This window comes from Gobius niger, assembly GCF_951799975.1.
Source record: "Gobius niger genome assembly, chromosome: 1".
NCBI lineage: Eukaryota > Metazoa > Chordata > Actinopteri > Gobiiformes > Gobiidae > Gobius > Gobius niger.
This window is the reverse complement of record NC_136852.1, coordinates 50948022-50973909: the sequence shown is the minus strand read 5'-3', so window position 1 is coordinate 50973909 and position 25888 is coordinate 50948022. Positions and strand designations below refer to the sequence as shown.

Genomic DNA, 25888 nt, shown 5'->3' with positions numbered 1-25888 from the left:
AGACTACTAGCTTTGGTTAAGTAGTTTTGTTGACGTGACTACCGATTTTAAAATACTAGCTGGCAAAAATATCTTGAAATGTTTACATTGGTCGGTCCATTTCAGTCCGAAGGGTGCGTAAGGTCCAATTTACAATAACAAACTCTGGAGTCCCTTCGTGAAATGGAGGAGCTAAGGCAACATGTAGCCATAGAAGACAAAAGGGCATTGAAACAAGTGTCCGAGGTGGGTAGAGTAGACGAAATACTCAACAGTAAGAGTACCATTACTTTGAAAAAGATTTACTCAAGTAGAAGTACAAACAAAAGCAACTCCAGTAAATACATTTAGACTACCCACCTCTTAAGATTTGTTAAAAAGGTAACGACTGGTCACCTTTCTGTACTTAGAAGCTTGTGCCTAGGTCCGTTGCCGTGACAACAGTAGTCTCCCTTCCCCCCCCCCCCCCCCCCCAAATAAAAGAAAAAAAAACTTAAGATATTTCCAAAAAGCACTTCTCTCAGTACCAAACACAGCAAAGTCAGTCGACAAAAACAGGACACAAATCGCATGGACAATCTCGAATAGTGACTTCACAACACAAGCTTGGATCGTGCAAATCGACACAGCAACTTTTTCTCCGACAAAACGTAATGGAATATTCTATGCCACTGAACAGAAAAACAAAAATAAAAACGACCACGGCACTGATTAAAACAGCCTGGCGTACGAAGGGCATAAATAAGCATATTTATTAGTAGTCCCTTTTTTTTTTTTTTTAAATACTTGATAGCACAGAGATATCGGTACGAGTGATGCAGAAAACATTTAGAAAACAAAGCCATGGCCGAGTGGAAGCATGCACCGACTATGCGATTGTTTTGTGACTCATGTACCCCGAGATCTAGGGCTGCACTTTTGCTTTTTTGTGATTTGGGTTGATCTACAACCTGCATTATCGTATGAAACTGAGGAACGAATACAAAGTCACATGCATTTGAGAACATGTTTGCAGTGGCAGATGCAACAGTTAGAGGTTTTTAACATAAATCCAAATAGAAACTGTTTTTGTAGTTTTCAGAGGGTATTATATTACTAAATATGTCAGTCTTCATGATTTGCCAACTGCAAAAATTAAAATTTCAATTTAAATGATTCATTGTGCAGCCTCACCAGGATCTGTCCCAGTGTCATGAAACGGCATCTTGAGAGGTAGTTGGTATTTTCTCTGTTAGTGCATTTTTTTTAGTCCTACTCTCATGTATGTCTTGCAACTAAAGCAGTAATGTGTATGTGTGGCAAAAAGAAGCAAGAAGCTCGTCTGACTTTATTGCCACTAAAGCATTTTTTGAAGGTAGCGACACATGTTTCGACAGTGACTGGTTTCAGTGGTGGTTTTAGGATTGCTCCTTAGACGTCTACAGTGCAGAGGGGCTCACTTCCAGGTTGGGCAGACTCCATAATGGTCATCTTGGGTTTCTTCCTGGTCTCCTCCTGAAGCGCAAAACAGAAAACGGGGTGAGGAATTTTCAGCTAAATTAGTAAAGTCATCATGACTGAATTTCCGTAAGAAATCGCACCCTCTGTTTGGCCAGTTTCCTCATCTCTTCCTGCAGTTTGTTCAGGATATGTAGATTTGGCTTGTTCTTTTTGGCAAACTGCTGGAGCTCGATCACACTCTTGTCAGAACTCTCCTGCAAAACACACAAACAGGGACACAGGGCCTTTAATGTTGATTTTTTTTTTTTTTCAACATTTTATCAAGTGTCGTTTTAAAGTGTGTTAGGTGACAAAAACACCACCATGGATCATTTTTCTAATGCTAAAAAATAAAGCTACCAACTGCCTTCCTCAGAGAGAGGCAACAGGAATCACTACAAGCATGAGGCACTGCACAAAATGCAGCGGCATTTATAAACATAAAAGTAACTAATTATTTAGGCTAAAATGCTAAAGAATGTCTAGCAACTGTGGTTAGCTTAAAGGTGCATAATGCAAGTTTTTATGCAAAAAAAATGTTGATATTTGTGCATATTTGACCTTGTAGTGACCCAGCGGTTGTATGAGTTAACGTGGCACCTTTACTTTCCATCACATCCTGGAGCATCCGATAGACCACTGTGATGGAAAGTAAATGCGCCATGCTGACCACTCATACAGTCACAGGGTCACTACAAAGTCAAATACACACAAATATCACACAAAAAGTTGCATAATAAACATATTATGATCTCTGTATCAGCTGCACTTTATTAACTCTTCTTCTTGAACGCCGACTGTAACAAGTGAATTTCTCCTTTGTGAGATCAATAAAGGTTTATCTTATCTTATCTTATAATGCACCTTTAAAGGTGCAACATAATGCAATATAAAAGGTTTTCTGCCAACTGAAGCTCGAAGAGGACTTGAAATGTAGCTCACTGTATTTAGAAACTATGCTCAAGAAGATGAAGCACTGTAAAATAATACTAAAAAAATCTGTTCTTTACTCCTTTGGAGCTTTTCTGTATGCCTTGCTTAATAAATGTATACGCCGCAAATTATTTTTTTTCACACAAATAGCTCAAAAAATATGAAATGAAGATGCCATGCAAGTGTAATCAGTCAGTGTGTAATGGAAGATGTAGGTTTCTCCCTATTTTAAATTCAACTAAAGCCTGGTTTATTGTCAAGCGGTCCGTCTCGCCCACCGCAATCCTCTCCGCTGTTTCATGTTGTGATGTATTTTTGGAAATATTTTTTTTAATAACATAAAAAGTGAAACCACAAAAGCACTAAAATCGTAGGAACAATATAGTAATGAAAAATAACTTGAAAGAGGGAGACTGAAGGAGTTGGTTGTTCCTCGTGTTGCACATGGATCAACCAATCACGGTGCAGCACTTGACATGGAGTGACTTCTTGCAGCCGGTGCACAGGTGTAGCTGAGGAGTTGCTGCAGAAGCATAAATGAGCCTCAAATGGGGCCTTTACGTACCTTCTTCACCATCTTGTTGCTCTCCCTCCCGTACATTCTCAGCAGCGAACCCCAGTTCTTTACATGTGGGTGAAGCATCTGCAAAATCTTCTGAGAAGCCAATTGTTTTCCAACCCTTTTGTTTTTACCTGGACAAAGAAAAGCATATCCTTACATCTTAATCTCAATTACAAAAAGTCACATAAAATACAGACACCAACATTGTGAACAAAAGAAATAAAACAAAAACAGAAGATTCTATTTTTTACTTACACCAGCCTCGTACTGTGTGTTTCCCGCACGTCATCACATATTCACTCTTCTGGTTTTTCCCAGGTATCACTTCAAATTTAATGCTCGTGTCCCCCATACCATGGTTTCTATAGCAACAAGGGGAGTGGGCGGGTCAGGGTTTACAGTGCCGCATATTTTAAAGACTGTTCTACTTTATCCTCCTATATTTCTGGGATTGTGGGAGCGCAGCCAAATCCTTACCTTTTAAGGCACTCGTGTAGAATCTGATATGGCGAAAGAAGTCCTGCTTTATTAGTCAACTCGTAAACCCTCGAGTCCTCTATACTGATATGATTGAAATACTGTGAACAGAACGGATTAGGCGGATTAAATCTTAGATGTCTTTCCGTTGCAAAGATAAAATGTGTTGATGTTGATGAAGCACCTCCAGTTCATCTCCTTCCACCGGCTTCTCCTCTGAGGTCTGCTTCACAAAGTCAGGGATGAGAATTTCCAGTGTGGCACGAGCTACAAAAACAAATCCAGTCTTCAATAACTTTCATAACTAAAAAGCCTTTTTTTTTTTTTTACAAACTTGAGAAATTACCAGCTTTATTCTTGGCAAGTTTTTTACTGCTTGCAGTTCCTGTACCGTAAGTCACTCCGTCAATAATAACAGACGCTCCAAAGGGTTCACTTGGGTTCTCTGTAAAGCAAGGCGTCTTTTGTTGCACATCATCTTTCAACATAATGTCACTAAACTTAACGTGCAAAGTGAACCTACCACATTCAAAAAAGTTGTAAACAGGTCGTACTTTTAGGACACGTTGCATATATTCATGTAAGATGCAAACTTCAGACTTTCCATTGGGGTTGATGACAAATTCTAGAAAAAATAATGTAAAAAGTACATTCTCTGCTTTTTGCATAGCCCATGTTTGTAGCAGTTTCTAGACACACTACCTTTCTTGGTGGGCGCGTCCTGGACAGACAGCGTGATGAGTTTCTGGTTAGCGGGCAGAATGGGCCTTTCGGATTCGGCCTGTTTCCTCTTCATGTCTCTGTTGAACTGCCGGCGCTCGGCCCATGTGCGGAACTTCTTCACCGTCACTTGTTCAAAGTCAAAGCACTTCTCCAAATACTGACGAAACTCTTCAAGTTCTGCCATGGATATTATGCACGGTTAAGAAGACCAACATGGCACTCTTACAACGCTAAATAGGATCTCCTCATTCAGTCTCACCTATGGACTCATCTTTGCAGACCTCCACCTTGGCCTTGACCTGCCCCAGTGCCCCCTGCGCAGTCTCAAAGGGCTGGGACTCTTTGGCCACAGGGGGGTTGGCGTCTGCTTCTCCTTCGAAAGAGTCTGGCTGACTGGAGGATGGAACGTTGTCCGCTTCGTCTGTGGAACAGTGTGATTTCACCTGCTCTTCGTTGTTGACCTCTCCGCTGGACTTGACAGGAGACTCCTCCGCATTAGGAGTCACCTCGCCGTTCAGTTGCCTTTCCTCATGCGCCTTCATCTTCTTATAATGCAGACAGGGGATGCTGCTCGTGGGAGGGTCATGTTTCTGCAAAAAGATGCATGAGAAACTCTTACTCTCTCACAAACCACCCTTTAGAAATGTCTAGATTGGATTTAGTGAACAATAAGAAAAAGTAAGTAAAAGTAAATAAAAACATTAACTGGCTAGTAATATTTGAAAAGACTAGCATGGTGGCCACACACATTATTGTCAAGCCCTCTGAAGGTTATGTAAAGCTTGAAAACAGTAATAAGAATCATAATCTTTTGTTATTTATGCATCTGCGAGGAAAACAATCCAATTTCACATTCCCAAGCACTTAGTAGTAGTATATTTTGTTCCAACATACACAGGACACTTCTAGTCTTTTGCTGCTTACCCGGATACTCCCAGTTCCCAGGAAGTAGGGCCTAGACCAGCTGACGACCCTGGTCTCTCGGTGCAGGTAGACTGGAATGCCCGAGTTATGGAATGTCATGATCCAACCATCAGGGAGAGGCTCCGTGGGAGGGCGCCCCCTATCTGCCACATAATATCACACACAAACTTTAAATCCGTACATGAAGGAACATTGCTGGCTAACACAAGCCACGTGGGGCAGATGGTCGGAGCTACCACCATTTTTCTCTTTCATTTTGAACAGTAGATTTTTTTTAATACATAGGACTAGCTCGATATCTGTGATAATTCTTTCAAAAGATAGTTGAAGGTACAGGACAAGACAATATGTGCGAGTTTTTCCATATTAGGCAAAGTTCATTTAGGTTCATGCTGGTCTTTATTTTACCACCAAAATGACCACTTACAAACTGAACACGTGCACAGCTAAACTAGTCCCCAACTCACTCTTGAGCACAGTCTTAATTTTGGTCATCATTGGCTGGACGCCTCCCTCTCCGTCGGACGGGTGGTCACTGTCTCCTCCGTATTTGTCCTCCGAGGGGCGCATCTTTTTGGGGACCGGCATGCCCTCCTCCAGCAGGGCATCCACGTCATTGTCAAACTCCTGGAAAAGGTCACGGTTAAAGACGGGAGGGGAGGCAGCATCGCCACATTACGGGAAGTATTCAATGTGATGAGAGGAAAAGAACCATAAAAACAGAGTGCAATGGAAAAGACAACACACATGGTTAATAAAGTGCTTGCCATAACTTCATTACATGGTATAGGGTCATTATAATTTCTAATAACATATTGTATTGTTGCATTGTAATTTGGCAGAATGAAAAAACATTATGAACATTCAACTATGAAACCTACGTGTAATAAGTGTCTATTGCACAATAAAAACTATGGACAAAAAAAAGTGTTGCAATATCAATCGTCCCATATTTTTAGGATACTATATACACCGTATTTTCCGGACTATAAGTCACACTTATATTCATAGGCTGGGAGTGCGACTTATACTCAGGTGCGACTTACATATCAAAATATATAATATATATTTTCTATCTGCTTCTCCTGTATCACTGAAAATTTAAAATAACTGGTAATCGAGCAGCAGAAAGAAAGTTTGGAGTGATCAAGAAACTTGTGAGGGACTAGTGAGAAGCGGAGGTTACTCTTACTGCAATGAAGAAAACAAAAAAAGCTAATCATGGGCTAAAAGCTAGATGAACGAGGTTTGCGAATGGGCGCTTAAACAACGTGCTGCCGGGAGAGGCCTGTCAACGGTGCAGTCACGCCTCCTTGCCCAGGTAGTTGCGACTTGTATGTGTTTTTATTTTGTCCATTATGCATTTTTTGTGGCAAGTACGACTTATACTCCGGAGCAACTTATACATGTTTTTTCTTATAGTCCGGAAAATATGGTACTTGGTTGTGTTAGTCGGACAGTTGTTGCCCTTTGTAGATAAAGTTTCTTGAGCCATCATTTGTTATGTAAAGTACAGATTATGGCTAAAGAACAAGATGCTCTATTATTTTTCCTAGTCCTAGGTTATTGCATTTTAGTGGTCTGCAACAATAAAGACTCTCTCCTAGGGTTCAATCAAGTTAATTATGATTGTGATACAGTTATGACTTGTTTGGATTCTGTCGATGGAAATGGTAAATGCCGGCGTACGTGGGTGAAGATGGTGTGAACAGATTTACATACCTCATAGGAGAAAGCCACCGCCTCATCATCTGCTTGCTCCTGCTGCACTATGACGTCAGACTTAAATCCGGCGTCATCAGGCTCCAGAAAGTTCTCATAGAGGTCTTCGAACTCATCCAGGACGGCATACTCTACTCTATTCTCCATTTCCACCTCATTGTCCTCTGAAAATCTCCCTGCAGCGCTTCCAGAAGTGCCCTCTCCTCCATCCTGATCACTTGTCAAATCATGCAAATCACCATTTACGCCGCCTAAACCATTATCTGCCTCACACCCCTCACCCGTGTACAAAACCTTCCTGTCTTTGCTGTTGTTGCTGTTGCTGATGCTGCTCTTGTTTTTGTTCTTGCTGCTGCCGCTGCTGCTCTCCGCAAAGCTTACCCTAATTTTAACATCTCTGAGAAGTTTCGGATCTGGCAGGAACTTGGTGACAGGAGGAGCGTGCCGCGCGGTTCTGGGACACAGCGGGGTGGGATTGGCTTGTGTTGTGTTGCTAAAAGTTATTGTTGTAGAAGCGAGGGGAGGATGTAGCAGGTCTTCCCCTGGGGTGTCTGTGTGTCCATCACCACCAGAGCTAACGTCCATTACCTCTGCGTCACTGGACGTTTGCAGGGGAGGTGGTGGAGGGGCCCTTTCTGCATTTTGGTCCAAATCGAGAGGCGGCTCCAAGGGGAGAGGGGGTAGAACATCATCTATCTCCATTTTTATATGCAAATACTTTATTATAAGGTAGTACAGAACAATCTTAATTTCCCTTCATCTAAAATCGCAATACATGCAAGTACACATCCCTGTATTGATCATGTACCAAAGTTGAAATTGCTAAGCTGACTACATTGTTCTTTTCATTAATGTAGACAGCTTTCAGAATCACTGTCTCAATTATTGGAAATCACAATGCATTCAGCCTATGAGGCTTCTAGGCACTGATCATCCTCCTCTGGGAGCTTCTGGGAGCTGCAAGAAAAAGGAAGATGGAACAACAACCGCATATCAAATATACGAAACCTTTATAGCAAGATGTATGCGACATGTATAATAAAAAATAAATGATATACAACAGATGCCAGTGAGTGTAGTGAGTAAACAGCTTGGAAACTAGAAACAATTCAATGGCTGGTCTCGAGCAGCATAGGCCCCCATTATGATCAAATTTTAGCCCGAATGCTAATGGGAGAGCTAAGCGCTACATGTTACTTCCGATCTGCAATTCATCCAAACACTAAATGCAAATGACAATGTCTTTACTCACAAACAAAGCGTGATGCCGACACCTCCTCTACTGACCTATCAAGCTTTCTAATTTATTTATTTCTCGAAGAAGCGCCCACTCGCCTCAGCTGCATGACAGCCATCTTGAAGAGAATCACATAGCGGTAAAAACCGGCGACTGCCCGCCCTGGTGTTGCCAGTTCACAAAGGCGATTCCCAGCCTCAAAAAACAAGAAGGTACAACCAACCAGGAGTAGGAGGGAAAGCTGCGGACCCGGAGCCGAGACAGATCCACCGTCAAGCCACCTCTGCTGGATAAAGGATCTAGATATGATTATTATACATCCATGATCTAGACCGGTCAGCTTTTTGGAAGGTTGATGTTGACGTCATAAAAACAACAACACATTTTTATGAGCACATTTTTTAAGTGTAGTGTAACTAGATGCTTTTGTTGATTGATAAAGGTAACTTCGAACAGCATAGGAATTGCTTGTTATTTTTTGTTACAACTTAAATTCTGTTACCAATTTTATAGTTTTGTTTAGTTTCATCAACTAAAACAGAAATATTGTTTTTGTTTCAGCAGATGGTCTAGCAGGTTAGCAGTGACAGTAATGCATCCTGAAAGTTGCACACACACACAAAAATGCTTATAAACTTCACTTCACTATAAACCCCGTGAAGAACAATTTAAAATCTACTCACTCCTTAGGACTTGAATCGTTGCAGTACCAAAACCATCCAGCTGGTGTCACAATACATACACAAGAACAGCACTCTTTCTTGAATGTGCTACAAATTGCAATTTTTATTCATGTAAAACTTCAAAACTACAATATCCACAATTCAGTATTTTTGAATGACAGTAGTAACCAGTAAAAGATAAATTACAATGATGCATTGCTTTAAAAAAAAAAAAGCAACAAAAAAAAAAGCTTTGATATCAGAGAGGCTTGTGATTACAAATAAACTGCTTTGTTTTTTTTCAAGTAGCAATATTGTTTAGCAAGTAATGCAAACATGAAACCTGTCAGACACTGATTAAAAGGTACACTATGTCACTTCACAAAATGCGGTTCTTTGGCAATGTTTTTAAATTAGCACAAATCTTCTGCAGTAGTATGTATAGTAACTTAAATTAAAAAAAGAAAATCACGTCATTGATGCTGAGGTTGCTAGATACACCCATAGACGTTCAAAAGATAATATATAATAAAACGTCTATGGATATAAAGAGCAGTAAAAGTGCTGTAAGAGGTGATGTTCCGTGGGCTCCTGTAGAGGTCGACAGATGAAGCTGTGGTTTGGTAAAGGCACGGGGCAGAGTTCCTCACTAATCGCGTCTTCATGAATGTAGCTTGAACTGGAAAGAGTTAGTGCTCCAATTTGTGGTGTCACAGTTGAGCATGGTTCGTTCTGTGAAGCTGACGTTTCCTTCTCCATCTATTAAAATGATTGTATTGGTCCTGAATGAAAAAATAAGATAAAAGTAATAACCTGTTAACAAAGCATTTACAATTGCAATTTTACGCGTTAATGCATGAATAAAGTAATTAAAAGCAGCTAGTAAATAAACAGAATGTTGGTGAGGTAAGCTGCGGGAGTTGAAGTAAGTGATTTCCTGAGCCTTTAGTCACAGGCCTGGTGTCTGTTTTCACTAATGCAGTGTGGCGTCACAGTGCAGGTGTCCCCTTTCCATTTGCTCACTGTGAACAATCGATTCTATGGGGGATTTATCTGTTCAGGGGCATTCTGTTCTCCATCAGTCCAGAGGCTACAAACACCAGTCACTCTGTCCAACACGAGAGAGAAAAAAGCTGAATACTGTGAGGTCAAAGCCACTGACCTTGTGCCGTAATGAGGGGAGCGGACGCACACAGCGGAGAGGGCGTTTATCATGGCTGAACTGTAGCCATCGCCCTGAAGCTCCTGGACGGGATCTGGTGCGTTTCTGCTTAAAGAAAACATTATCAATGGGTGTGATTTAAGGTAACTCGCTGCAGGGATCCTATCAAGTCAAGTTCAGTATTGTGACTGTTGCGAGAAGGAACAATGTGATTTCTATTGCGTCTGTAATGTGACTTAAATAAGACAATGCATTATTATCATTATTACATCAACTGAGAATCACTGGTCTGAATCACCTTACATTTTTTAAATGTATTTTGCTTTCTGAAATTATTCACATAATAAAAGGTAATTGTGAAATTAGCCCTGACTTTTCAGACTGTTTTCAGACAAATTGTTAAGCTGCTGAATGGACAAAAATTCACAAGACAACATTTTTCTTAATACATTTAAGGATATACAGTGTATATTGTCTGCAGTGCAGGTAACAACTGTCGGGTGAAGCATTACTTTGGCATTTGAACAGCTCACACAGGGTCCAATTTTTTAATAGAGTTCTCTATGCTTCAATGGGCACTGGGTGGTTTTAATTTCCCCACTTGACGTGCTATTAAATTCTAAAAAACTAATTTTACATGGCGTTTTCTTAAAAATGTGCTCAGCCAGACTCTCAATTTAGCGTAAAATACAAAGTACCCTTTTCTGTGCTATTTAAAGTACGGACTTCTGCATCCACGTGGCATTATAAAATTCTAGAGCCTATATTAATACTGAGGTGGACGACAGGCAGAAAAGGCAGATGTTTTGACCTGGTTTAAGGTCAATGTTTCTGTAAGTGCCACATGAAAATAAAGTCTAGTGTCTCCGTTGATTCTTGTTATATGGGCATTGTGTTGTTTAATATTGTGATAACAATAATTAGGGGATATATTGTGCAGCGTTTCTTGAGCGCTACTTACAGTTCTTCATTGTTGAGGACGTTGAGCAGCTCTTGCACCAGACCGTCACAAGACAAGGACTGGTCACTGACCACGTTGGTGAAATGGCGCTTTCCCTGAAGCAGCTTATTCCACGGCGTGTCCAACAGTGAGTTGCTTAAGCCATAAATTCCTGCTGCACAAAAGTCAACACAAGAAAATCAATCAAAAAGAAAACCAGCAGTGTACACTTGTTGTAATACATAAATATCCTCTTGTTAAGTGATGATGTCATCACTCTACTTCCGGGTCCAATGGAACTTAAGCCCCGTTCACTATAATGGGATTTTGCTGATTGGAATTTGCTCCAGGGCGTTGCATAAGGCTCTTTTTAAACATCTGATCACACATAAATGTTACATCTGCTCTGGATTTTATTTAGCAAGGCTGCCTGACATGAACTAGCTAATCATTTTTTATCATACACAATGGTTTATTTAAAATATAAATATATAAACATTTTGCCTTGAGGAATCCTTCAAATACTATTACTATTATTATTATTATATATTAACAGTTTTTGGCTTTTTATTTGTTGTTGATTCACAAGGACATTAAAATAAAGTGACCGTTTTTGCTGTTTTTGTCTATGGGAAGATAAAAGTGTGTTAATTAACAAAAAGTTAATAGTTAATAGTATCAATGTCCCTACTTTCCCTTGGCACACTGAGTGACCTCGAGTTAGAAATGCACAGTTTAAATATGCCTTGCCTACTTTAAGTCTTTACTCTGTATGTTGTTGTTTTATCTTTTGTGCAGACTTTATTCAACATGACCGTATAGTTGGGAGAAAGATGCAGTGGTCAAATTCACGAAGCTGAGACCTGCAACGCTCCTAGGCCAACTCTTATCATCACAACTGATAAGAGTTTTTGATGGTCAGCTTTCAAAAACAGACCTGTAACAAGGTTATACTGTTTTTCATTTATATCATATACAATTTAAGAGCAGCATTTTTTGTTTTATCTTGAAAGAGTTTTTGCTCATAAATACAGGGGTCAAAAGTGTCACCAAACTAATCGTCGCAACATTCACCATCATTATCAGTACATACTTTACTCAGATTGTGCAGCACTAAGTAGAGAGGATCGTCAATGACCTTACGACCTCAGAGAACGGTGAAACAGAGGTCAAAGTGTGTGGGCAAGCGACTGAAGAACGACTGGATGTAGAAGAACACAAAAGAGCATTGTATATGTGTAAAAGTCAGCGTGCTAATCCTCTTGTGAGCATTAAAAATAATGTGTCTGTTGCATTCGGGTCAAAGATCGAGTGACAGAACCACGAGGTCAAACAGTTTCTACAGCAACAGTATCAAACACAGACCTGGTTTGAGGTGGACGGGCTCAGTGGTGCCTCTGTTTCCATAGTAACACACCGTGTCCTGTTTGGCTCTGCACGGGACAGAGACAGAAGAGGAATCACATGTTACATTTTTGCTTTCGATAATAAAACTACTAAACTAAAAGTACATAACTGATCAGGGTGTGTTATATTTTTGTAACTATACTTTGAGTGCTTGCTTGTTTGAAAATGATCACACACAGACAGCTATGGACTATGAAGTGCCATTAACCACTGAATACTAATAAAGACCTCATTAACTTGAATTTGTACAATCTGAAGAACATCCCTCACATCATGGGGGCCTTCGAAGGCTTCAGTTTAGGCTAGTGTGTAATAAATTAGGAAAAAAAACCTTTGAACAAGCAGGAAATTGATTTTTTGATGTCAGTTCTATGACAGTCTTACGAGCAACATCAGTCAATCTGAGAAGTGTTGAAGAAGAAAACGGCTTGGAGAGCTTCCCAGGCGACTGGCAAGACAGAAAGAAAATTCATCCGCTTGGTGTACAGTACTATATCTAATGCATAAACTATATCCAAATATATGTACAACAACACCATTACATCATCATAATTGAAGGGCTTCACAATATGTGGCCAAATTGAAGTTATCGCCAAGCATGTTCGATATGAGGCATGAAAATATTGAGATAAACAATATTATTGAGATTACCACTTGACGCCATTGAAATAAAAATAAAAAATCTCAGTAATCCCTTGTTCTAAAAGTATGTAGTAACATCCATTATAGCACATGAGTTGCCATTCAAAGTAAAGTGCTTTATTTGTCATTACACAATTGCACAACCAAATTGCATATCGTTTCCTCATATCATATGTAACTGCATTTTACATTTTAGCTTAAGAGTAGACCCAGTAATGTCGAGCTGATTTCCAATGCAAGCCCATGCTAATCAAATATGACCACACAATGAAAATTTTGTTCTCATTTTCCTCAGCCAAATAACTTGGACACTGACTCAGGTCATCCAAAATAAAGATGCTGACAGGGCAGTTATAAATAATCTGGGCTGATACAGCGTTTTCATATCCGGCTGTTAATAATTCACATCAGATTTTCTTAGGGGATTTTTGAATTTTTCTACATGAACAAACTCTGGGAAAGGTTTACTGAGATGGACTACAGCAGGGGTTCTCTAAACTTTTAAGCACCCAGGTCTCACTTAATGCTGAACCCTCGAGGTGCCCGAACATCCTCCGCCTCCTGCCAATGTGTGGATGGATATTCTTATTGGCAGTTTCTTCTGTCAGTAAATTTGGGTCTAGATTATTATTAAATTCAATTACTGGATATACATGGATATATACGGATTTCGGTAGTTACTTGTCTCAGAATCCCGCCTTTGAAAGTGAATATTGAGCCTATTGGGTGCTGCTGTGAGCTGATGTGGGCTGAGATGAGGGCACAGCGGGGAACAGGACCACCAGAAGGGGAAGTAGCCTGAGAGAGTCTTCGGCACTCGGCAGAGAGTTGTTCAGATCTCAGTCAGAGAGGCCATCGGTATTCAGGATGGGAGAGGGTTTAATGAAGACAGGCCTCTTCAGGGCGCTTCAGGGAGATGGTCACATGGGCTTTTCCCTCACCACTGAATGTAGATGAACACACTCAAGCGTTTTTGACGGTTTTCCTTGTGTTTATTATATGTGTTTGGTCTTTTGTGCGAGCAATGTGACGCAAAATAACAATGGATCACGCAATCCAGATCCAGAATAGCAAATAAATGTCACAACAAATCCGACTAGTTTTGTAAAAATAAGTGCTTTCAAGAAGTGCAGTTACTAGGGCTGGGACAAAATATCGTTTTGCAATATATCGCAGTACTTCTTTGTTGTGATCCGTGTATCGCAATACTTTTGATACTCAAATCAGCTATAGAAAAACTATATATACACACATGTTTTTGACATAAAGATAGTTATGTTTAATCCAGATTTGGTGCTGATTGGTTTAACAAAAAGAGCCAGACTTTTAAAAGGCAAGACAAAATTTGCACTTTTCAAAATGTGTTTATGAATCAGACTTATTTATATTGAATTTATTCATTTTGGAAAGTGAACTTGCGCTTTCTTGTTAAACTTTTCAGGGTAAAATATCGCAGTTTGTTATGATGAAAAACCATAAATTTAAACGTTGTGCATTGGAATATATTGTATCGCACAACATGCATCATATCAGGCCTTTAGTATCATGATATGTCTATTAGGGATGAACTGTGGAGGGAAACACCTGCTCTGGAGAACTGAACTTTTGCTGAGATCAAGTAAAAGCTAATTAACTATAAATGTATAAATTACGGAAATAGGTATTTTCCTCCTTGGAAGGATATTGAAGCAGCTGAACCTCTCCTCATCAACATTCACCATTCAAGGTCAAGTCATGGAGATAAACCAGATAAGGACTGTGGCTGTGCGACTACATTAAAAACACATGAATTTCAAGGACTATGCAAGTCCCTAAACCCTAACCACGCCCCAATCCTTCTGCGTCTGCGCTCATTAACTCTTCCCAACTCTGATCTCGTCGACAGTTGTGCGCCCCTCCCTTACCCAAGAAAAGAATTCCAACACATGACCTCATGTAATGTGTGTATATCCGATGTCTTGGTGTTTTTATGCATGTTCTTCGCCTTAACTTTACCCTGACTGTAATTTCGCATATCTTCTTTTGTAAGGCGCATTGAGTTGCCTTGTGTGTGAAATGCGGGAATAAATAAAGTTGCCTTGTCCCAGTCATAGCTAGTTAGCTAGGCTTAGTTATGCTTAGTAGTTAGGGCTGAAAAGTAGTCTTTAAAAGCTCATTACTCTAACAGCTTCATTGTGGAAAATTGATATATCCCTAATGTTCAGGATCTACAGTTGTTAAAGTCAGCAGATAGGCTCCATAAGCAAATACAAAATGGTTCAAAAAGTTGATATTAATACGTCTGTGACCTTTCAGTGACCCAGTGAATGCTTGGGTGATTAGCATAGCGCCTTTACTTATGTCCTAGTGGGACAAGGCCTTGTAGAAGGCCCAGGACACGCTGGTGGGACTATGTCTCCGAGCTGGCCTGGTGTCGCCTCGGGGTCCCCCAGAACAGCTGGAGGAGGAGTGCGGGGATCGGGAAGTCTCTGCTGAGACTGCTGCCACACCGACCCGGCCCCGGAAGAAAATGGATGGATGGCCTTTACTTACCATCTCGATGGCCTGTATAACGCTCTGGGTTAAATTGTCTTAGGTTCTCTGTATCCATGGTTACATATATTATAACATTCCAAAAACCTACCAGAAACCCTCAAGAACCTGAAATAAAATTGATCCTGAAGCATCATAGCAGCGCTAAGCAAACCACTCATACAGCCGCTGGGTCACTGAAAGGTCAAACAACATAAAAAGTTGCATAGTGCACCTTTAAATAACATAAGCTCTTTTTTGACACATTGGTTCACATTAGTCCATTAGTCCAGTGTTTTCCGCTACAAAATTCTGTAATATATTTTTTTCAATTAAACCAATTACCCTTTCAACAGCGGCCTCGCCTTTGCTCATTGAAATTAATTGTCTCACTTTGATTTTGCAGGAACATCAGAGGGATTTCTTATTAAAATAGATAATCTCCAGGCCTGGACATTAAAGTGAGAATCTTAAATTGGCATCAGAAACACCAAAGCTACAGAAGGACCGATCATATGTAGGATATAGCGCGCAGAGAGTGTCCTGCTGGGAGTGGCTGATATCAAACATTTAAATATATATAGCTTTTTCCAGCAAAGGCCAAAACCCAGCATGGAGCGTGTAGGAAATGTGCAGCTGCCAGCGCCCAAATCAGTGACATGTAAAACTCAACTGAACAAGTCATGAATTATTAAAGAAGGTGGAGAGGATCATCGAGTCCAGTGGATTTAACTGAAATGCAAATACAGTCGTGTGCATCCTTTCAGCATGCTGTTAAAATATCGTTGTTGATGAAGATGCTTTAAGTGCTTCCAACCACTAAAAGTAAATGATTTTGTGCAGTCAAATCTCTTGCAAACTTCTTTACAGTAAAATATTGCATTTTGGGTCAATATTGAGAACTTTGAATCCAATGAACTCGTACTTTCTGCTGCAAGGCGTTATCCCAGATTTTAAAAAGAAAGGGGAAATTATTTCTATTTAAATATTTTTTCAAAGAAAAACTGGTTTGATGGTAATATCGGGACAACATATTGGATCAGATTGCAATACCAAATATCGATACTTTATGAAGTATCGCAATACTTTCAACATTTATATTTGGAGGAACCTTTTATCCTGCACTTCTTTGTTTTCTAGTGACAGCACATTGTTGCATTTTGTGTTATTGCACTTGTCAATATCATACTTTATAAACTTTGGACGCATTACTTTTTACACATTTTAAGGTAAACATATTACTTATTATAATTGCTTACTGTATCGATTCGCAATACATATCGGATCGCGCCCCGGGTATCGTGATTCTTATCGGTAGGGCAGGACGATAAGGCCTAAAATCTCTATCATGACATAGAAAGGAAATGTCACGATAACGATATATTTGACGCTATAATTGACAACGGACAAATTACTTCAAAATTCCAGCCATACCCTTATTGGGAAGATTAATGCAAAGATATTTCATTCTTTTTTTAGCGTAATACCGATTTCCTCGCAAATATGATCTAGTCAAGCAATTTACATCCTTCATTTCATTTTACTTTTTAAGAACCTGCCCCTGTGTTCTACAGTCAGTGTTTACGCTTATATGGCCCACCCCTACTTATCATATCCTGACAAAAGTGGATCGTCCCAGCCCTAGATATATATAAATAATTCAAGCTTTTGTGTTTTGTGAGATTTTGAATTTGTGAAAGAGATTTTAAAGGGATATTTCTGGATTTTTGACATAGGGTCTAGTTTCCATAAAAAGCTTCCACTGAGAAGATCGTCCAAGAACTCTCTCTGGGATCTGAGGATTTTAATCTATTTAAGTCCTAGACATAACTAGAAGCTCAAGTTAATAATTGCTTTATGGTTGATAAATATGACCGGATCTCATACCCCTCGCTCCAATAAAGCACTCGCTCATCTCATCTGCCTCTGTGCACCATAAATCATAAGCCTTTGCTGCAGACGAATGACGGCTCTTCCATAATTGCAGCCGCTCTGTACCCACCAGATGCGCGCATTGATTAGGAGACAAAACTCCTTATTTCCTCTGGGCTTATAGTCAACGCTACGCACTAGAAAACAAATACACTTGTAATGACTGTGGTTTTGCGAGGATGTATTTTGTAATTGTGCGTTGCTCAGCTGTAGGTGGTGAACAAGGCGTCAAGCTAAAGGGAAAAATGTGTTTATTCGTAACCCGCATAATCAAGGGCACACACATGTCTTTCCTTTAATTCTTCATACTGGTGGAATTAATAGTTATGTGTGACTTTTATTTTGGTGATAATCCCATAAAAGCCTTGATATGAAACACAAGAGAGTGCAGTGAGATGGACATTACACACCGTTCCTGTGACAAATGTCTATCAACTTCAGCCACGGTACGGTAAAGGCTTCCCACTGACACAGCTTTCATTTTGCAGAACATAATGCACTCAAGAAACACTTCAGCTTCAGACCGGGACAAATAACCCTCATTATTTTCATTCTCTCGGTTTCAAACGGAAATATAAGAGTGAACATGTCTTCCACAGCCCTCAAACTTGTGAGGCTTTACACACGCTTTAAAGTCTTGAGATGTTAAAAGTTGCTGGCTTTGCAGTTTCAAGGTAAAAGAGGAATCCGGTACAGAGGTTCTATCTGCAGAAAACTTCCACATCGCACATCTATTTTTCATTTCCTATTGAAATCCTGCTATAGCCTTTCCTTTGATTGTCATAGAGAATTGATTCAGGCTGGAGAAAAAGCCCGAGACATGTTTTAACCGATTCACCAAACTCCTCATAAAACCACTCTTGAGTCACATTTGTGTTTATCTATTATCAGGTGAAATTTTACAGATTAGTAGTTGTTAAAGTGGTTCTCAATGACTCATAATAATCATGAAAACACCGTCCCACTCACTTGAACTCTGCCGTGAGGAGGTTGAATCCGTTGTACAAGTGGCCTTCTGCCGACACCTTTTTTAAGTAGGAGTAGCTGTCTCCGTTATTATCCGTAAGGTAGTTGGACACTAGGAAACCTGCAGAGAGTGTGTGAAAGTATGAAAAGAAAATATGAAATCTTGAAGAGTTGCCGACAAAACACACAGTAGGCAAGACCGATTTTTGCCATAGCTGAATAAAACGTACGACAGTAAAGTTCACCTCACCTCGTCCTTGTGCGTCTGGGTTTGGGCGGCCCTCCATGTAGTTTGTAATAGCAGCGAGTTTGCCCCTCTTGTTGATGCCCAGCCATGATCCTCCCTCCTTTCCGTACTCCTGATCAAGGCCTGTTTAAAATTGATAATAACTGGTTGTGTTTTGCTTCATTCATATATGTTTTAGAAATCCTACATTGTTAAGTTTGTGTCCTTCACAAAACCTCAAACCATGTGCCCTTCACCTGTTGAAGTTATGATAAAGTGGTGCTCTGCTGTGGTTTTTCGGAATGAGAATAGATTTTATTTCAATTGTCACTGAAGGTACATTCATGAATTTCAAATTTAGCACTACAAATCAAGTCATGCTAATAGGTAGCACCATGTACTGCTTTCATTGTAGATTCAATCCTTTAAGATGCTTTGCTCCCTTGTGTGCTGCAAATATACACTATTTTCAGTTATGAAACGTGAAACATTAATCCTTATAGCTTCCAGAGTATTTTAAAAAGATTACGACAATAATACAGTACCAATACTATACTATATCAATTTTGTTTACCGTTTCAAACTGTCTTCTATAACCGTGCATTTAAAACAATAAACTTAATAGAACTGAATAAACGTAATAGAAAATACAAGAGGAATCCATCTGGTTGCGCCGGAAGGAAAATATTTAGTCACACCCAATACAATTTTGTGCTCATATATACCCAGATTGGCCTCACTCAGGAGCCTCACAAAGGGCCTTATACTAATGTCCTGGTGGTAATGAGGGGTTGCCATAAATTCTGCAGCTTTTGGGCATTAAAAAGAGTTCACTGCATGTCTGGAGTGCTTCCTGCTGATCTATAGAGACAGGCCCACTTACACTGACACTGACCAAGAGAGCCAAATGGTCCTATTCCTCAGGGGGCGGATGGAGGAGAAAGCCATCCTCATACCCCTGGGAGCTATAGCTTTACTTCCTTCTCGTCATGCTATGTCTCCTACAGAGCTCTGTCTCCGCCCGCCCGGTCTCGCAGATAGGGCCGCGCCATTTATTCCTGTCACATCGCATAAAGGCAGCCATCAATTAAGCACCCGCTACTGGAGTCCTGACCCCTCGATTACGGAGGGGAGAGGAGAGCGATGAACAACAAGGCTATCTGCCGTTTTCCCCTTTGGCGAGAGAAAAGGGATGATTGATTTCGTCTTGCATGGCCATAATGTGTATTGGACATCGGTCAATTAGATATAGTTTACGGCATACTGGGATGTCCTGTGATGGAGAGGAGCGGGGGAGTGAGGTGAGGGGGACCGATTTTTACTTGATTATTGAAAGCCGTTTAGCATTGAACGGAACTTGGAGCCAAAAAGACTGCATCAAATAACAACAACCGCTGAATATCGATGTGAAGTTTTTAGTTGACAAATTGCCTTAAAGGAGACGTTTTGTGCAAAATTGAGTTTCCTAGTAAAAAAAAACATACTAGGAGTCATTCATTCCCGCTGGTGAGAGTAATCCTGTTGAAATGTTCACATATGTTGCGGTTCCATACAGCACGCTTCTACTCAGTACCGTTCAGTTGAAGTACTTGGTTTCTCACTTATCTACTCTACCCAGTACACGCGAGCATCCACATTGGTTGGCTCTCACAGATGTGCTCGCTAGAATACACATTACTGAAGGAAAAACAGAACGGCCATGAAACTTTTTGTAAGCCGCATATGAGAACAATGTGGACAAAAAACGCCTTTTGGTGAGGTTTACGGAATCATTCAGAGGTGCCAAGGCAAACACTGGAAGGAAAAAGCAGTTAAAAGATTATGTATGAAGGAAGCTACATGCTAATGCTATGCAAACACCAGCTAAAGTTGGGCTAACAGTGGCTAATTCATCGGTATGACGTTGTGAAATATCAATATCTGTATGACCTGCCTGTTTTAGTGAGGGCTGTACTCTCTCCTCTGGCCAGCAGTTTGTTCACGTCATGTTAGTATTAACTGAGCGCCCTTTGGCCACCGCCTGGGCAAGGTCCCAAAACCTGTGCCTCGTCAGCCCGGATTAATCCTGGTCTGGGCTGTGGATATGGCCAGGCACTGGATTTTGTGCTATAGAAGGAACGCTGTTAGCCAAGTGAAAGCTTGTGTTCAATGCTCTATCAAATATCACTCCCACTTTAGCCTTAAGGGAGCGCTCCATGCCAATTCGAAAGCCTGACCAGCTCAGTCTCTCACTCCTCGCTGTCTTCAACACATTTACCGATATCAGCCTCAGAGACTTACCGCTGAGAACCTCATTGTTGGTTCCCCAGAAGTCTGCAGCCTTGGACGGCCTATTGTAGAACTCATCTCGGTTTGCAGCCAAAATCAGCCTAAAAGACACAAACAAAAAGGAAAGGAGACAGAGATGACTATTAACATTCACCCGGAGTCATTTCTTTATAATTCAACTGCAGCACTATGCTTTAAATGTCAAACTAATAATAAAAAGCAAAAACTATAGCAACGGTATTGCAGAAGTTGGTGCTTATTAAAAAAAAAGTATGACATTCTGAAACATTTTTCAAAGCCAGCCAGAAATGTATTGAAGGTGGGTAAAATAATTTGGTTTTCTTTCAAAGAGCTATTTAATTTTAGCAAAAAGCAAGAGAGCAAAACAACAACACTTTTGTTATTTACAGTTCCAGCATAAAAGAGGAACATACCGAAATTACCACAGTAAGTTTTTCAAATCATGACCAGCACTGAGTGGGTAATTTGAGTTGAAGCTGTTTCTTCGCTGCTTCACAGTATACAAAAATACACACTTAAGGGTTACTTAAAAGTGGAAGAACAGATAATTAAGCATACTGTGAAATGACTTACTTTCATAACACGATTTCATATCCAAATGTATTCCCAGCACCCATGGGAGCCCTGTCTGTGATGTGCTTAGCCATTACCTGCTATGACCAACACTGTGACCTGCTTCGACCACAGTCCAGGCCATTAGAGCCCGCACGTTACTGGAGGTATTTTCCCAGGAAAAGGACTCACTGTGCCTCCCCGCTGCTGCCATTTACCCACAACTAAGAACGATCTAGCACTATTTGGAAAAGGTAAAGGCAAACCTCAAAAATGTATTACTCCCTGACAATACTAATTTAGCATTTCAATTCAAAAACAGTAAAACCTAGTTTAATTTTTGACACAATTCAACACAAGTGTACCTTTATTCAGTGCAATGTTTCGGCCAGTAGCCTTCGTCAGAAATGTTTTTATTTATGAGAAGTCATCGTAAATAGGACGTGGTTGGATACATCACAGGTGCTGTCATAAAGGCCTATAATAACATACTACATACAAAACCCCAAGCCGGGATACATGTATGTATGTTGTACATTATTGAATGTTGCCTATTAGGGCTGGAACAATCAGATACGTATCACGATACTCAAGGGCCGGTCATGTGTGCAAAGTGTATAGACCAAATGCCATTTGACATTTATTGAAGTGTTAAGTTGCATTAACACAAAAAGTATCAAAGTGCTGTGTTACTGGAACACAAAGGAGTGCAGGATAAAAGTATTTAAAGTCTTGTGAGAAGAAACAATTTTTTGTCCCAGCCCTTACCAATGCTTTTATGACACTCAACGTTGCACTGAATAATGGTACAGTGGTGTTTCCTGTTCTACGTTTGGCCTATATGCGCCTTCTCTTACACTCCTGCTCCAAACAAGAGATGTGTGAAGTAACCTTGTCTTAATTTTGTGACATAATTCAAAACAGAACTAAACTTGAAAAGTCTTGCTCAAAATTGAACTTTTTACACATTCTTAAGTCACCATGCGCTTTTGTTTTAGGCATACAAAAAAAGTGTCACCCTAAATATTGCACTCGTACATTACACGAAAAAATGGTTTATCTTCCCACAATCTTAGAGAAATGTAAGCTGAACGACTCTCCATCTTTCTCCCTCCCTCCCTCTGCTCTCTATATTACGTAACACTTGCTCTGTACAAGTGAGTTAAATCCACTGTGAAATGGATTTAAACTGTACTGGGGCATGTATTCACCCGCGGGAACGTAGAAACAGGGAAAAAGCTAATGAACTATATTGACCTGGTTGTGTTCGCTCAGGGCTCGCGTGGCTCTGGGTGGCACTGCAGACTCCCCGCCTCTATTAAGTCTTGCAGGAGCTGCATGTGGACTGTGTTAAGTGCAAACATAAGATGACCTAATGCTAACAGGGGTCAAATCATGAGAGCCTTTCCCTGCGTTGGTATTGGATATCAGTGCAGGTTCTTCTGAAACACTAGTGCTAACGATGGGGCTACGCGAGAGAGCATCTGCGGTAAGATCCTCAGGGTAAAACACATTTGAGCAGCAACAATCACAGTGACAGTAAGCCAGCTGCATGATGGGAAAGCACGTATGAGTGAAAAAAAGGGCTATCAAAGTAACTGTTACATACTAAAATACGAATAACACATTTACTTATACTTTATAACCTTATCTCAAATGTTAATGTAAATGATGTCTGAATGTCACATGCAATTGAAGTTGAACAACCTGTCAAACCATTCACTCTTTCTTATTCAAACCACTTCAGATATCTTTCACAGCACCCATAATCCAACTGTTTTTATTTTTATTCATCATGGGCCACATATTGAAGTGCTGTCCAGAAGAGCACAGACTGTGGTCAATAAAGTGGCACATTCAACCTATGTGTTTAGTAGCTACCTTTGTTTAGGTTTAAGACCCAACCGCCAGCTCCTTTTCCCACTAAAACGTTTGTCATCGAGGTTCTAATTGTGTACTGTTATTAAACTTGCATTATAATGTATTATAACATTTGGAGGTGAAAGAAAACACTACCCTGGCAAGTCCCAGATGATACCCCTCTGTATTTTTTATACACAGGGATATCACGCTCATGTTGGCTGAGCGTGAAACTGAAAAGGATCCGAGCTGTCAGATTCCTTTATTTGCCATCATGTTTTGTTCACGAGCAGCATCACCCTTGGGACACGGAAGTCCCCTCATCCACAGATGGTGCAGTGGGGGGCGAGAGTTTTTTTCCAACTGCCAGTTAATGACCAAAAACACATCAACAGTTAAGTGAGTTTTCTGATTTTATAATCCTGTTCGAATATTAGTGCAAAACAGCTAATATTATAAAACTGCAGCAAAGACACACGTCCGCCCTCCGCTGATTGGTTTACTGCTCAGGTTTGCGCCACCTCACAATGCAGTTGATACCACAGTCTCCAGACTCAATCGCTGGTACAGCACAAACGCAGCAAGGAGCCTGATGGCCACCAAAAAAAGGATCAGAAACACTTTGGGCAAACGCCATTGACCGCATATTCAACTTGAATAGATTGTTTCTGAGAGCCGAATGTAACAAGTGAAATTCTCCATTGTGAGATCAATAAAGGTTATCTTATCTCATCTTTTACAGTCACGTGGGTTCTGATTAAGAATACTGGACATGACCCAGCTGAGCTCATTGAACCCTCGAAGAATGCAACTATTAACTCAACTGCACACACTGCAACTGAACTACTAACCGTCTCACCGTTTGCAGGCTCTATAAATAGCCTGGCCATTAGGACATGGTGCGGTCCACCTTTCCGGAGGTTCAGGGCTGAGTCAGAGAGCTCACAGCGCACCTCTGTCATGATCCTCTCCTCAGTCGGGGTCAGGCTCCCAGAGGGAAGGGCAAACTGGAGTGAGGTCGGGTGAGGAGCTCATTCACACACCGTAGGGGATTTGTAACAGGCTAGACATGACACTGCACTATATAACCCACAGTGACGGCATATGGGCTACTTCAGTGGTTTTAATGTAGAAGATTTACTGCGCTAAATGATAGGGCCGCGGGATGAATCACAATTGGATGGAAAGCGGTTTAAATGGCATCATGACTATATTTAATTGTCTGTATGGCTCATCTTAAAATGTGCGAAACCTGCCATAGACTTAATGTATGACCTGTTACAAAATGCATGTGATTCCTCTATTAGAGCGGCATGCTGATTAGATGGCCTGTGGGCCAAATCAGGGGCCCCCAAGCTCCCATTTGGCCTGTAATCAGTCCCAAGCGGGTCAATGATATATGGCTGTGGTTGTTGCCCGTCACATGCATAATGTCCTTGTCCTTCTCTAAAGGCACTTGAAAAGCAAACTTGCAGGGGCTGCCCCGCCCTAAATGAACTGGTCTCAAGTCACAGTCCACTCCTAAGTAAAAGAGACTTTATAACTTCATGTAAAGTACTTGTTCCCTACCCTTACACATAAATGATGAGGAGCACACTCTCAGCTATACCAATATCAAACAGGTTTTTACAAGACATGAAAAAAAACCTTGTTGACTGCTAAGTGACTGATATTTGGATTGTCTATAAACCATAAACAGGATCTATATGAGCAGGGAAATGAGGACTTTAACAATAATCCCTTTACAGTTGTAAGGCCAACATACTTCACTAACTCAATGGCATTATACAAGTTCCTAATACCCTATTAAGCAGGTGAATGTGATCTCTTGTCTTCATTCAGGAACAAGGATTATCTCTAAAGATAGAACTAAACCAAGTCACGCTTCACTCGTCCCACTTTTCCTTTCTGCTTTGTCGCTGTTGCGTGCGGACAGACACTGACACTGTAAGATTATACTGCTCTGTGTTTCTGATGGGTGAACTCCTCTATGAAAAGAAGCAGCATGTACCTATAGGCGTTTTTGGATGCAGGCCTGGGGTCGAACTTGAAGAAGATTATACACATGGGTGTTGTCTTAGTGGGTTGTTTTCCAGGATGTTCACATTGGTCCTCAATTGGAGCCCATATCTGAAAGAAAGCAAACATTACAAAATAAATATTAAAACCTGAAAAGCTAGCAGTGGAACTAGACATCAAGTAAAAAGGGCTAGGTTACGTATTGAGTGATATCAAAAGAAAGAGTACATTTCTTATCAGTGCAGTAAATAATGAAAGGTGAGGCCAAAGGTGTTGAGTGTCAGTAACACGTAACTACACTTTACTGTATCTTTATAAAAATGCATGTTGCAAGTTTACTCGCACACAAGGTGAGAAAGAGGGCTACTCCTAGCCAATGCTAAGCCATGCAGAAAGCCGGGTTCAGCATTAGGTGTGATTGGAGCGAAACAAAAAGCCAATTTCAAGATAAACATATTCGCAGTTTACCACTAAGTCCCTTGTTCCCAAAATATCCTCAGAACTGTGTACCGTAGTGTAGTATTGCTGGTGTACTCTGCTCTTTTGCTCTCGCTGTTGACAAGGAAGTGCCCACAGAGAGTGACATTGATTTGTTCACCGGCATTTCCCCCCCACGCGCCTGTGTGAGCTTTGACAGCCCCACAGCGACACGCACCGCCCAACTGGTTTCTCTCGATACATAAA

General features: G+C 40.6%; 2 protein-coding genes across 6 annotated transcripts; both read right to left on the bottom strand.

Annotated features, from left to right (window-relative positions):
• Nucleotides 1-463: 463 nt before the first annotated feature.
• dgcr8 (DGCR8 microprocessor complex subunit) lies at nt 464-7757 on the bottom strand. The gene is made up of 13 exons (XM_079567554.1): nt 6800-7757; nt 5545-5704; nt 5078-5220; nt 4413-4743; nt 4133-4330; nt 3954-4055; nt 3777-3875; nt 3615-3697; nt 3431-3531; nt 3209-3315; nt 2957-3084; nt 1560-1673; nt 464-1473 (listed from the first exon to the last, which is right to left on the bottom strand). Exons 1-13 carry the CDS (start codon nt 7499-7501, stop codon nt 1390-1392), a joined length of 2352 nt encoding a protein of 783 aa, XP_079423680.1. The 5' UTR covers nt 7502-7757; the 3' UTR covers nt 464-1389.
• A 1270-nt stretch (nt 7758-9027) lies between these two features.
• On the bottom strand, nt 9028-25778 carry tango2 (transport and golgi organization 2 homolog). Of its 5 annotated transcripts, none has more exons than XM_079561586.1 (9): nt 25673-25778; nt 25197-25315; nt 20765-20853; nt 18509-18628; nt 18262-18379; nt 12166-12233; nt 10822-10972; nt 9861-9968; nt 9028-9480 (listed from the first exon to the last, which is right to left on the bottom strand). In XM_079561586.1, the coding sequence occupies exons 2-9, from the start codon at nt 25250-25252 to the stop codon at nt 9360-9362; spliced, it is 831 nt and encodes a 276-aa protein (XP_079417712.1). In that variant the 5' UTR covers nt 25253-25315; nt 25673-25778; the 3' UTR covers nt 9028-9359. The 5 variants fall into 5 exon arrangements, with proteins under 5 accessions (XP_079417712.1, XP_079417710.1, XP_079417709.1 ...); XM_079561584.1 differs by having other exon boundaries at nt 10822-10975; nt 25715-25778; XM_079561583.1 differs by having other exon boundaries at nt 9029-9480; nt 10822-10975.
• Between the last annotated feature and the right edge of the window lie 110 nt (nt 25779-25888).

What these genes read in the sequence shown, in the direction of transcription:
- dgcr8 (XM_079567554.1), bottom strand. Translation starts at nt 7,501, where the DNA reads ATGGAGATAGATGATGTTCTACCCCCTCTCCCCTTGGAGCCGCCTCTC. An exon ending in CTGCAAAGATGAGTCCATAG is followed by an intron (nt 4,331 to 4,412) that starts GTGAGACTGAAT and finishes TATCCATGGCAG; the next exon opens with AACTTGAAGAGTTTCGTCAG. An exon ending in ACACACAGTACGAGGCTGGT is followed by an intron (nt 3,085 to 3,208) that starts GTAAGTAAAAAA and finishes TTCTTTGTCCAG; the next exon opens with GTAAAAACAAAAGGGTTGGA.
- tango2 (XM_079561584.1), bottom strand. Translation starts at nt 25,252, where the DNA reads ATGTGTATAATCTTCTTCAAGTTCGACCCCAGGCCTGCATCCAAAAAC. An exon ending in CTCCTCACGGCAGAGTTCAA is followed by an intron (nt 12,234 to 18,261) that starts GTGAGTGGGACG and finishes TGTCCCGTGCAG; the next exon opens with AGCCAAACAGGACACGGTGT. An exon ending in GCCCGTCCACCTCAAACCAG is followed by an intron (nt 10,976 to 12,165) that starts GTCTGTGTTTGA and finishes ACTTTTGTGCAG; the next exon opens with CAGGAATTTATGGCTTAAGC.